General features: G+C 46.7%; 1 protein-coding gene across 1 annotated transcript in view; it reads left to right on the forward strand.

The window, feature by feature from the left end:
• The window catches only part of SIRT5 (sirtuin 5), a 127288-nt gene that overhangs the window by 42106 nt on the left and 71945 nt on the right, over positions 1-13237 (forward strand). Inside the window, exon 5 of the mRNA XM_030211150.1 lies at positions 6062-6149. Within this exon, the coding sequence (XP_030067010.1) occupies positions 6062-6149 (88 nt within the window). The remainder of the gene's footprint in view (positions 1-6061; positions 6150-13237) is intronic.

Here is a 13237-nt window from a genome sequence, read left to right on the forward strand (position 1 = left end):
CCCCCAGGAGGCGTGTGGATTCCACATCCTCCTCGTCGGTACAGAGGAGTATCGATGACGTGCATCGAGCGAAGGTGAAGAAGCATCGTCATCGGTCTCCTTCCAAGCACGATGCCGGGAGCTCCGGGATGTCGAAGGATTTGGCATCCGTGAAGCGCCGACGCCGGGAGGACCGCTCACCCTCCATTCAAGAGGTGTCGGTCTTCGGGTAGCCCAGTACTGCCTCCTCGACCTCCACAGATTCTGACGCCGATTCTTGCACCGACCCCGCAGCCTTGCTCGACAGCGACTCTGGACGAGCGCATCCGAGCCATACTTCCAGGTCTTCTGGAGGGTTTGCTGCGTCAGTCTGCTCCTGTACCGGGGGGTGCTTGCTCCCTCTGTACCATCGATGGAAGCGGCTGCTGGCTCTATGCCTGTGGTGAGGAGGGAGCTTCATCGCCGCCGGCATGGGAGTAGACTTCTCGACATCGCCATCGAGGACATTGTTCCTCAGCGTCGAGACGGGCCCAGTTTCAGACTGCAGTTAAGGAACTCTTGTCTGATACCGATGAGGATGCCTCGTGGGATGAAGCGGAGGACCCCAGGTATTTCTCTTCTGAGGAGCCTTGTAGTCTTCCCTCTGATCCTACTCCTTCACCAGAAAGAAAGCTTTCTCTCCCGTAGAGTCTTTCTTTCTCTTCATTTGTCCGGGAAGTGCCTGTGGCTATTCCCTTCCCTGTGGTATCTGAGGATGAGCCCAGGACTGAGATGCTCGAGGTCCTTGACTATCCTTCGTCACCTAAGGAGTCATCCACGGTTCCTTTGCATAATGTGCTCAAGGAGACACTTATGCGGAACTGGATGAAACTACTAAGTAATCCCACCATTCCCAAGAAAGCTGAGTCCCAATATCGGATTCACGGAGAACCTGAGCTGATGAAGTCGCAGTTACCTCACGACTCTATGGTTGTGGATTCCGCTCTCAAGAGAGCCAGGAGTTCTAGAGACTTTGCCTCAGTGCCCCCAGGAAGAGAATCTAGAACCCTGGACTCTTGGGAGAAAGGCATATCAGGCCTCTATGCTCGTGGCCAAAACTCAATCCTTCCAACTCTACACGAGCATTCACTTGAGGAACACGGTGAAGCAACTAGTGGACTTGGTTGATAAGCTCCCTCCGGAGCAGGCCAAGCCTTTTCAGGAGGTGGTCAGGAAGCAGAAGACGTGTCGTAAATTCCTGTCCAGGGGTGCTTATGATTCTTTTGATGTTGCATCCAGAACCGCTGCCCAAGGTATAGTGATGCGCAGACTCTCATGGCTGCGTGCCTCTGACATGGACAATCGAGTCCAGCAGCGGGTTGTGGATGTCCCTTGCTGGGGGGATAATATTTTTGGTGAGAAAGTTGAGCAAGTGATTGATCACGCAGCGGGAAACCGCTATGAACAATCTCTCCCACTGGGCGCCTTCTGCTACTACCTCATCAGGTAGATGATTTTTCTGGGGAAGGAAGAATGCTCCCTATGCTTATAACAAGCGTAGGTACAATCCTCCTCCTCGACAGCCTTCTTAGGCTCATCCCCAGCGCGCTCGTTCTTGTCAACAGCGTGCGCCAAGGCAGGCCCCTGTGGCTCCCCGACAAAAGCAAGGGACGGGCTTTTGACTGGCTCCAGCTGAGCATAGCTGCTATAAAGGTGTCCGTGCCGGACGACTTGCCAGTCGGGGGGGGGAGGGGAGGTTAAAATTTTTTCACCAAAGGTGGCCTCTCATAACCTCCGATTAGGATACTCCCTCAATTTGATCTCCAGACCTTCAAATTGCCCACCGGGAGCTCAGTCCTTCAACTTCCAGCACAGGCAGGTACTTGCAGAGGACCTCACCGCCCTTCTCAGCGCCAATGCGGTCGAGCCCGTTCCACCAGGGCAAGAAGGGCTGGGATTCTATTCCAGGTACTTTCTTGTGCAAAAGAAAATGGGGGATGCGTCCCATCCTAGACCTAAGGGCGTGGAACAAATTCCTAGTCCGAGAAAAGTTCAGGATGGTTTCCCTGGGCACCGTTCTTCCCATGATTCAGGAAAACGATTGGCTATGCTCTCTGGACTTAAAGGATGCTTTTACACACATCCCGATACTTCCAGCTCACAGGAGGTATCTTCGATTCCGTCTGGGAGTTCAGCACTTCCAGTATTGTGTGCTGCCCTTTGGTCTGGCGTCTGCGCCCAGGGTCTTTACAAAATGCCTGGCAGTAGTTGCAGCGTCGCTACGCAGACTGGGAGTGCATGTGTACCCTTATCTCGACGATTGGCTGGTGAAGAACACCTCAGAGGCAGGAGCTCTACAGTCTATACAAATGACTATTCAACTGCTGGAGCTACTCGGATTTGTTATAATTTTTTTTTTTAATTATACTTTATTCAAATTTACATTTATGCAGTCCAACATAAATAAAGATTCCAGAAAAAGAAAAAAAATAGGAAAATCAATTCAACTTGGTAAATTATCCTAACATTATATAGTCCACAATAGGTTGATCCAAGATCTAGGAAATGAATCTATAGATTAAATGAAAAAAGCAAATTGAACAGAGAGAGGTGGGAAATCGCAGCCGGGCAAACGCCTAATACAATACCTATTACAGCATTATTCTTTAGAGGAAATAAATTCTTGTAACTTTCCTGGGTCAAAAAATATGTAAGAAATAGAATTCAAAGAAACAAAACATTTGCAAGGAAACCTAAATTGAAAGGTTCCTCCAATTCTGAGAACTCTTTCTTTTAATAACAAAAACGCTTTCCTTCTTCTTTGAGTGTATTTAGAAAAATCTGGAAAAATCTGTATTTTTGAGCCAAGAAAGGGGGAGTTCATGTGGCGAAAGTAAAGTTTCAATATATTGTTACGTTCAGGTTGCAGAGCAAATGTAACCAACAGCGTAGTTCTCTCAGTTATGACCTCCATAGAATTTTCTAAAAAGTCTGTTAGATTCACACCAGGTTGAGGATTCTCAGGAAAACTACCCCTTCCTGCACCTGAAATATATTGTGCTCTGGTGATAGGTGTGAATCTCTCAAGGGGAACACCTAATGCCTCTTTAACATATTTTCTAAGCATTTCTAGTGCAGGAATGAGCGGGATTTGTTATAAATTACCCTGTCCCATCTTTTCCCTGTTCAGTAACTGGAATTTATAGGAGCTCTGCTGGACTCACAGACGGCTTGTGCCTATCTTCCAGAAGCGAGAGCAGACAATCTTCTGTCTCTAGTTTCCATGGCCAGAGCATCTCAGCAGATCACAGCTAGGTAGATGTTGAGACTTGTAGGCCATATGGCCCCCACAGTCCATGTGACACCCATGGCCCGTCTTCACATGAGATCAGCTCAATGGACTCTAGCTTCCCAGTGGTGTCAAGCTGCAGGGAATCTAGAGGATGTAATCCAGCTGTCCACCGATTTTCACAATTCCCTTCAGTGGTAGACAATTCGATCCAATTGACCTTGGGACGTCCTTTTCAAATTCCTCAGCCTCACAAAGTGCTGACCATGGATGCATCCCTCCTGGGGTGGGGAGCTCATGTCGATGGGCTTCACACTCAAGGAGTTTGGTCCCTCCAGGAAAAAGGTCTTCAGATCAATCTCCTAGAGTTGCGAGCAGTCTGGAACGCTCTAAAGGCTTTCAGAGATCGTCTGTCCAATCAAATCATTTTAATTCAGACAGACAGTCAGGTTGCCATGTACTACATCAACAAGCAGGGGGGCACCGGATCTCGCCCCCTGTGTCGGGAAGCCATCCAGATGTGGTTTTGGGCTCGCCGTTACGGTATGTTTCTCCAAGCCATGTATCTGGCAGGCGTAAACAACAGTCTGGCCGACAGATTGAGCAGGATAATGCAACCTCACGAGTAGTCGCTCAACTCGGGTGTCGTACGCAAGATCTTCTGAGATTGGGGTACCCCCTCGGTGGATCTTTTTGCCACTCAGGTCAATTACAAGGTCCCTCAGTTCTGTTCCAGACTTCAGGTCCACGACAGGCTAGCGTCGGACGCTTTTTTTCCTTCATTGGGGGACAGGCATTTTGTACGCATATCCTCCCATACCTCTGGTGGGGAAGACTTTGCTGAAACTCACCGCGGAACCATGATTCTGATTGCTCCCTTCTGGCCGTGTCAGATTTGGTTCACTCTACTTCTGGAGTTGTCCTCCGAAGAACCGTGGAGATTGGAGTGTTTTCCCACCCTCTGAGCGAGGGGGCACGTCTGCATCCCAACCTCCGGTTTCTGGCTCTCACGGCCTGGATGTTGAGAGCGTAGAATTCGCTTCCTTGGGTCTCTCTGAAGGTGTCTCCTGGGTTTTGCTTGCTTCCAGGAAAGATTCTACGAAGAGGTGTTACTTTTTCAAATGGAGGAGGTTTGCCGTCTGGTGTGATAGCAAGGCCCTAGATCCTCGCTCTTGTCCTACACAGACCTTGCTTGAATACCTTCTACACTTGTCAGAGTCTGGTCTCAAGACCAACTCTGTAAGAGTTCATCTTAGCGCAATTAGTGCTTATCATCAACATGTAGAGGGTAAGCCTATTTCTGGACAGCCTTTAGTTGTTCGCTTCATGAGAGGTTTGCTTTTGTCAAAGCCCCCTGTCAAACCTCCACCAGTGTCATGGGATCTCAGCGTCATTCTCACCCAGCTGATGAAGCCTCCTTTTGAGCCACTGAATTCCTGCCATCTGAAGTACTTGACCTGGAAGGTCATTTTCTTGGTGGCTGTTACTTCAGCTCATAGAATCAATGAGCTCCAAGCCTTGGTAGTGCATGCTCCTTATCTCAAGTTTCATCACAACAGAGTAGTCCTCCGCACGCACCCTAAGTTCTTTCCGAAGGTGGTGTCGGAGTTCCATCTGAACCAGTCAATTGTCTTGCCAACATTTTTTCCCTGTCCTCATACCCGCCCTGCTGAACTTCAGTTGCAGACCTTGGACTGCAAGAAAGCATTGGCCTTTTACGTGGAGCGGACAAGCCCCTTCAGACAGTCCGCCCAAATGTTTGTTTCTTTTGATCCCAACAGAAGGGGAGTTGCAGTCGGGAAACGCACCATTTCCAATTGGCTAGCAGATTGCATGTCCTTCACTTATGCCCAAACTGGGCTGACTCTTGAGGGTCATGTCACGGCTCATAGTTTTAGAGCCATGGCGGCGTCGGTGGCTCACTTGAAGTCAGCCACTATAGAAGAGATTTGCAAGGCTGCGACGTGGTATCAATCCATACATTCACATCTCACTACTGCCTTCAGCAGGATAGCCGACGCGACAGTCGGTTTGGGCAGAATCTGTTCGGGGTTTAGAATCCAACTCCACCCCCCTAGGCCCATTTTTATTCTGTTCCAGGCTGCACTTTCAGTTAGATGTTTCTGCTTTAGGTCAATCTCAGTTATGTCCTCGCCGTTGCGAGGCCCAATTGACCTTCTTTTTTTCTTTTGAGTGAGCCTGGGTTCTAGGGATACCCCAGTCGTGAGAACAAGCAACCTGCTTGTCTTCGGAGAAAGCGAAGATACATACCTGTAGCAGGTATTCTCCGAGGACAGCAGGCTGATTGTTCTCACAAACCCGCCCGCCTCCCCCTTGGAGTTGTCCTTCTCCTTGCTATTGCTTTTTGATCTAACTGAGTGGGGACTCTCACGCGACGGGTGGGAAGATGGCTGCGCATGCTAAGTGCGCGTGCCGGAAGGCTCTGGCAAACTTTGTTTATTTTTGCTCTGAAACATTGCCGTTCCTGGGCCGCCATGGACGCCGACCCATCAGTGAGAACAATCAGCCTGCTGTCCTCGGAGAATACCTGCTACAGGTATGTATCTTTGCTTTTTGTCTGTTTTCTCTTTATTTTCAAGAGCATCTTTTATTTTGGACCCCTGAGGCAAGCATTGTTATGCTGAAACAAGGCCCATGTCTGATCTTTAAGAATAAAGGACTCTCATTTGCCACAGTCTTGAAGGCCCAGCTGTGCTTTTTTTATTTTCCTTTTGCTGCTTCTGTTTGTGTACTTCTGAATCCTCTGTTCTGGCTCTCTAGGCTGTAGCATGACTGAGGCTTGTGTATTTTCAGGTAGCTTGTTCAAAACCCGGTGCACCAACTGTGGGAGTGTGGTAGAGAATTATGACAGCCCCATCTGTCCAGCTTTGGCGGGGAAAGGGTAAGGCATTTCTTTTTATAGTTTGTTCTCTTTGTGTTAAGTTGCATTTCTACTTATAATTTTGACTTGGATCTGAAAGAGTAGTAGTCTGTTGAATGTGCAATTGTTCATTAGGTGGGAAACTGGGGTTTTTCCCCCCCCCTAAATTAAATATTTGTTTAATATTGTGGGATCTGCAGGTCTTCCTTTTTTATATCAGAACTTATTTCGGCCAAGTCTAATTTAAGTATAGCCTGGCCTATGATCATTATTCCTTGTCCCCTCTGTCACAACTTCCTGTTTCTGACTAGGCGGTGGGACGCGGCAGAAAGGAGGCTTCCAACTTAGCGGCAGGCAGTGTGTGAGAATCGCTGCCGTGGACCATTCAAGCAAGAGAGATCCTTTAGGGAGGGAGATGCAGGACTTCGGGAGCCCAGCCTACTCCCCTCCACGCTGCCAGGGACCCATTCATAGAAGAAAAGTTGTGAAGTGGGTAGGGAAGGAGAGATGCTGCACGGGGGGGGGGGGGGGTGATAGAGGGAGAATTGTTGGAGATGGGAGGGGATAATTGTTAGACATAAGGGTGAAGGGGAGGGTGAGAGGGATGAGAGAGGGAGAAATGCTGCATGGAGGGTGTGAGAGGTAAGAGGGAGAAATGTTGAATATAAAGGTGGAGGGGAGGGAGAGAGAAATATTGTAATTAAAGGTGTGATAGGGGAGGGAGAGATGCTGCATGGAGGGTGAGAGGAACAAGAGAGGGAGAATTCTTGGACATAAGAAGGGAGGGAGAAGTGGACATGGGGTGGGAGAGAGGGTGCATAGAGAGTGAGAGGGAGGAATTTTGGACATAAGGGTGAGATGCTGCATGGAGGGTGAGAGAGGGAGAATTGTTGGGCATGGGGAAGGGGAGAATTGTTGGATATAAGGGTGGAGAGGATGGGGAGATGCTGTATAGAGGGGTGAGAGAGGGAGAAATGTCAGACATAGACGTGGAGGGGAGGGATAGATGGTGCACAGGGGGAAGAGGCAGAAATGTTGGACAAGGTAGTGGACAGGAGGAAGGAAGAAAATGCATTGGGGAGGGGGGAAGATATTTTGAGCACAATGGAGGGAAAGAGAGAGATGATGGACGATAGGAGAGAGAGAGAGATTCTGAACATGAGGGTAGACGAGAGGGAGAGAGAGGAGAGAAATAGGGAGATGTTGGATCCAGTAGCAGAAGGGAGTGATGGAGAGATGCTGGACAGTGGGAGTGAGGGAAGAGAGAGGGAGAAATGCTGGAGAAATGGGGGAGCAAGCAGGAGGGAAGAGAAGGGACATGGAGACGTCAGGCTATGAGAGTGGAGATGGGAGAAAGGGGGAGCAGCTGCTGGGCTAGAAGAGTGGAGGGGATGGTCATTCATGTGGGAGAGTCCAGGAGGGGGGTGGCAAGGAAATGAATGAGAGGGTAGTGATTACAGAGAGTAGAAATGTGATAATAGGGATTAGATTAAAGATGAAAGAGAATGGAGGGCAGGAGAAGATTTAAGATGGGTAATGGGAGAGCCAGTGAAGATGAAAATTTGATAGATGGCTGAAAAGTAAGAAGGAGAAGGGTGATAGAGAGGGTGAAATTTGAGTTGACAGAGAGCAGAAAAGAGGAAAGAGCTAAAAAGGAACGATCAATATGTCAGAGGCAGATGTAGTGAGGGAATAGACAGGATGGAGGAGAAAAGACAAATGGACAGCAGCTGCTTGAAGGAGAATTAGCAGATGACAGACAGCAAAGCAGAAAAGAGAAATCACAACCAACATGATGGAAAAATAAAATGTCCAGACCACAAAGGTAGAAAAAATAATTTTATTTTGAATGCTTTAAATGGAATATGTTAGCTTTTGGAGATGTGCATAGTAAATGTCTTTTGTATTGTGTTCATTAGAAAAGGAAATGCATTTTTGTTTTTCTTTCTCCAGTGTTGTAGTACATGCTAAGTTTAACTTCTTGGGGTTCCCAGCTCAATTGTAGTCTAAAGTATTTTTATTTCTAATTTGTGATCCCTTGTTCTGTATTTGGTGAGGGTCTGTCAGTGTGTTGATCAAGTCTTTACAGCAGTGATTTTCAACCTTTTTCACTTTGTGGCACGCTTATAAGGTGTAAAAATTGTCAAGGCACACCAACAGTTTTTGAAAGTGTGTGTGTGTATATATGTGTGTATATATATATATATATATATATATATATATATATATATATATATATATATATATATATATATATATACACACACACACATATAATCTCATTTATACCCCACATTTTCCCAACAGAGTCATTGCACTCCATTTAAGTGCACGTCGGATAAGCGCATGCTCTGTTTAACTGCATGCCGTACTTCGGTCCCATTTTTGGTGCCATCAATTTCTATGGGGACAAACTTCAATTTAGCGCACCACTGATAAGTGCAAGATTCACTTATATGCATGGTTTAAGACCGCTCCTCTGCAGGAAAGACTCTGCATAAGCGCGCGCACGGAATATGGAAGCCAATTGGCACGTGACAACCAACGAGATTTCGAATTTACCACCCCTTTAACTGCCACAGCCAGTCGTCATCGCGCAACTGTAAGACTGGCTGAACTGAACGAATAGAAGTTCTTAAAAAAATTTGAAAACAAAGTCAGGCATCTATTGCTAAAGAATATGGTGTCAATCCCAGTCAAATTTCACGTATATTGAACCAGAATGACCAGCTTCTGGAAGACTGGCAAAACAATACAAATCCACACCAGAAACAAAAACGGACGGGAAAAGCTGAGGAGGTAGAAGATGCTCTTCTTCGGTGGTTTTCTCAAGTCAGGAGCAGACAGTTTCGTGTCAGTAGTACACTGCTTATGGAGAAAGCTAACCAGCTAGCTGAAAGTCTTGGACTAACTGAATTCAAAGCCACTGTTGGATGGTTGGAAAGATGGAAGGAGAGGAACAACATTAAATTCAAGAAACAGCATGGTGAAAAACAAGACGCTGATGACTTTGGTGCTGAAAATTGGGTTGTTTCAGTTCTTCCTACCATCTTGAACGAGTTTGCACCTCGTGACATTTTCAATGCTGATGAAAACGGTCTCTACTGGCGAGCGATTCCTGATGGAACACTTGCATTCAAACAAGCCGAAACTACAGGAGGTAAAACATTGAAGGACCAACTGATGATCCTCCTTTGCTGCAATATGGATGGGAGTGAAAAGTTAGAACCACTTGTCATTGGAAAGAGCAAACAGCCCTGTTGCTTCAAGAATGTTAAGCGACTTCCTGTGTCATACAAGGCTAATGCAAATTCAAGGATGACTGGGGAAATTTGGAAGCAGTGGCTAAAGAAGTTAGACACTAGAATGCGGGCACAAAAGAGTCAGTTTTTGTTGCTTTGTGATAATTGTGCTGCACACAGTGATGATGTCAGGCTGTCTAACATCAAGGTGGTCTTCCTGCCACCAAACACTACCTCTCTGATCCAACCTATGGATCAGGGCATAATAGCCCATTTCAAACAACATTATCGGGCTCTTGTGCTATGTCGTCTGATGAGCGTTATGGATGACCAGACTGGCAAGGATAAACATGCTGTTGAACTGGCTCATAATCTATCACTGTTGGATTCCCTACATATGCAGAAAGAAGCCTGGAATCATGTTACACAGGCAACCATTGTGAACTGCAACAAGCAGGCAAGCTTTGTTAGGGATGTGGAGAGGGATGAAACAGATGCAGCTGTTGCAAACGTACCAGATGAACAGGCTATTGACATCCCAGCCGGTGTTACTGAAGAGGAGTTTCATTACTATGTAGCTGTTGATTACGATCTACAAACAGCTGACGACAGCACTGATGTCGAGATATGTGCCTACACGCAGGCAACGGCTGATGATGAAACAGATGATGAAATGAGCAGCGGGGCAGATGCTGATGAAATTCAACAACCTCCTGTCACTTTTGCAAGAGCGCTGGAGAGTCTCAACACCGTGCGGGCCTATCTGGAGGTTACTGGATGGTAGTGCTATGACAGTTTTTACCATCTGGCAGACGTAGTCTATGGAACTCACAGACATGACTGATTACTTCAAGTAAGCCTAACATCAGTTAACGGAGACTGTATACTGTACGTATAATAAACAGTACTATACATATGTTTATCAGATGTCAAGCTTCTTTGAGTCACAACGGTTAAGTGCACGCTCCGGTTAACTGCATGTATTTCTTTGGTCCCAGACCCTTGCACTTAAGCGGATTGCACTGTATATATATCTATGTATCTATATAGATCTATATATATATATATCAATATCTATATATAGATATATATGTGTTTTAATCATTTAACAAACAAGTATTAAGATCTTTGAACCGCATAGTTAATGTGTTTACTCTAATTGACTTGCATTTTTCACTACATCAAAATATAGACATCTTCATATAAGCAAGGCAGATTATATATAAAAGGAAAAAAGTCAAAAGAAAAAAATGGAAGTTGTAAATATAATACAACTGCATAGAGAACATATCTGTACAGAATAAACCACCAGAAAGCTCTGAATATTCAATACAAAATCTGTAACAGATATCTAGGATCCAAGTGTGTGCATACACATTGTTGAGCCCCACCAACACTATACCAGGTATACCTGATGCATTTCACTTCCACAACATCAGTGCCAATAAAAAGCCCCGTCCCCGCGAGCTCTGTCCCTATCCACATATGCCTCAAACAGTTATGATTTTATATTTAAATCTTTGTGGTATCAAAAAGGGACAATATATAACAACTGTCATTTATAAATCACAAATAGAAAATAATACAGATCAAGCATCAACAATCCCCCTCCCATATCCCCCTTCACAAACATAAGTACATAAGTAGTGCCATACTGGGAAAGACCAAAGGTCCATCTAGCCCAGCATCCTGTCACCGACAGTGGCCAATCCAGGTCAAGGGCACCTGGCACGCTCCCCAAACGTAAAAACATTCCAGACAAGTTATACCTAAAAATGCGGAATTTTTCCAAGTCCATTTAATAGCGGTCTATGGACTTGTCCTTTAGGAATCTATCTAACCCCTTTTTAAACTCCGTCAAGCTAACCGCCCGTACCACGTTCTCCGGCAACGAATTCCAGAGTCTAATTACACGTTGGGTGAAGAAAAATTTTCTCCGATTCGTTTTAAATTTACCACACTGTAGCTTCAACTCATGCCCTCTAGTCCTAGTATTTTTGGATAGCGTGAACAGTCGCTTCACATCCACCCGATCCATTCCACTCATTATTTTATACACTTCTATCATATCTCCCCTCAGCCGTCTCTTCTCCAAGCTAAAAAGCCCTAGCCTTCTCAGCCTCTCTTCATAGGAAAGTCGTCCCATCCCCACTATCATTTTCGTCGCCCTTCGCTGTACCTTTTCCAATTCTACTATATCTTATTTGAGATACGGAGACCAGTACTGAACACAATACTTCAGGTGCGGTCGCACCATGGAGCGATACAACGGCATTATAACATCCGCACACCTGGACTCCATACCCTTCCTAATAACACCCAACATTCTATTCGCTTTCCTAGCCGCAGCAGCACACTGAGCAGAAGGTTTCAGCGTATCATCGACGACGACACCCAGATCCCTTTCTTGATCCGTAACTCCTAACGCGGAACCTTGCAAGACGTAGCTATAATTCGGGTTCCTCTTACCCACATGCATCACTTTGCACTTGTCAACATTGAACTTCATCTGCCACTTGCATGCCCAATCTCCCAGTCTCGCAAGGTCCTCCTGTAATCGTTCACATTCCTCCTGCGACTTGACATCCCCTCCCCTATTCTCCCTCCCTCCCTGACCCATGTCCAAAGGTGCTAGAAAGGGCCTGAGCTGTTATTGCCTTCCCAGCACAGTCATAGGAACAGAAATTGATCCAATTGCAACGAGCAACTGAAATAAACCCAAGAGCGTACACTTGCGAGACTCGATACGTCAACTGTCCAGCTTGCTTGATGCTCTCCCTACGGAGCTGGCCAAGCCTTTTCGCCAGGTGGTCAGGCAGCAGAAGGCGTGTCGCAAGTTCCTGGCCAGGGGTACTTTTGATGTGGCATCCAGAATCGCTCCTCAAGGTATAGTGATGCGCAAACTCTCATGGCTGCGTGTCTCTGACCTGGATCATTCTGTCCAGCAGCGGTTGGGGGATGTTCCTTGCCGGGGGGACAATCTTTTTGGAGGAAAAGTAGAGGATCTGGGTGATCAAATCAAGAAGCATAATGATGCTATGGATTCTCTCTCCCACCGGGCATTTTCTGCTACTGCCTCCTCAGGAGGTTTTTTGGAGGGAGGAGGAGTGCCCCCTATACCTACTCTAGGCGTAGGTACACTCCTGCTTCTCGGCAGCCTGTCCAGCCTCAACCCCAGCGTATTCGTTCTCGTCAACAGCGTGCGACTAAGGCCCGTTCTGCTCCCCAGCAAAAGCAAGGGATGGGCTGTTGACTGGCTGCAGTTCAGCATAACCTCAGTAAAAGTGTCCATACTGGACGACTTGCCGGTAGGGGGGAGGTTGATGTTTTTTCACCAAAGGTGGCCTCTCATAACCTCCGACCGGTGGGTTCTTCAAATAGTCCAGTTAGGATACACTCTCAATCTGAAATCCAAATCTCCAAATTGTCCACCGGGAGCTCAATCTTACAGTTCCCAGCACAAGCAGGTACTTGCAGAGGAACTCTCCGCCCTTCTGAAGGCCAGTGCAGTTGAACCCGTTCCACCAGGGAAAGAAGGGCTGGGATTCTATTCCAGGTACTTCCTTGTGCAAAAGAAAACGGGGGATGCGTCCCATCCTAAACCTAAGGGGCCTGAACAAATTTCTGGTTTGAGAAAAGTTCAGGATGGTTTCCCTGGGCACCCTTCTTCCCATGATTCAAGAGAACGATTGGCTATGCTCTCTGGACTTAAAGGATGCTTATACACACATCTCGATACTTCCAGCTCACAGAAAATATCTTTGGTTTCGGCTGGGAACTCAGCACTTTCAGTACTGTGTGCTGCCTTTTGGTCTGGTGTCTGCGCCCAGAGTATTCACAGAGTGCCTAGTGGTAGTCGCAGCGTCG

Source organism: Microcaecilia unicolor, chromosome 1 (assembly GCF_901765095.1).
Source record: "Microcaecilia unicolor chromosome 1, aMicUni1.1, whole genome shotgun sequence".
Classification (NCBI taxonomy): domain Eukaryota; kingdom Metazoa; phylum Chordata; class Amphibia; order Gymnophiona; family Siphonopidae; genus Microcaecilia; species Microcaecilia unicolor.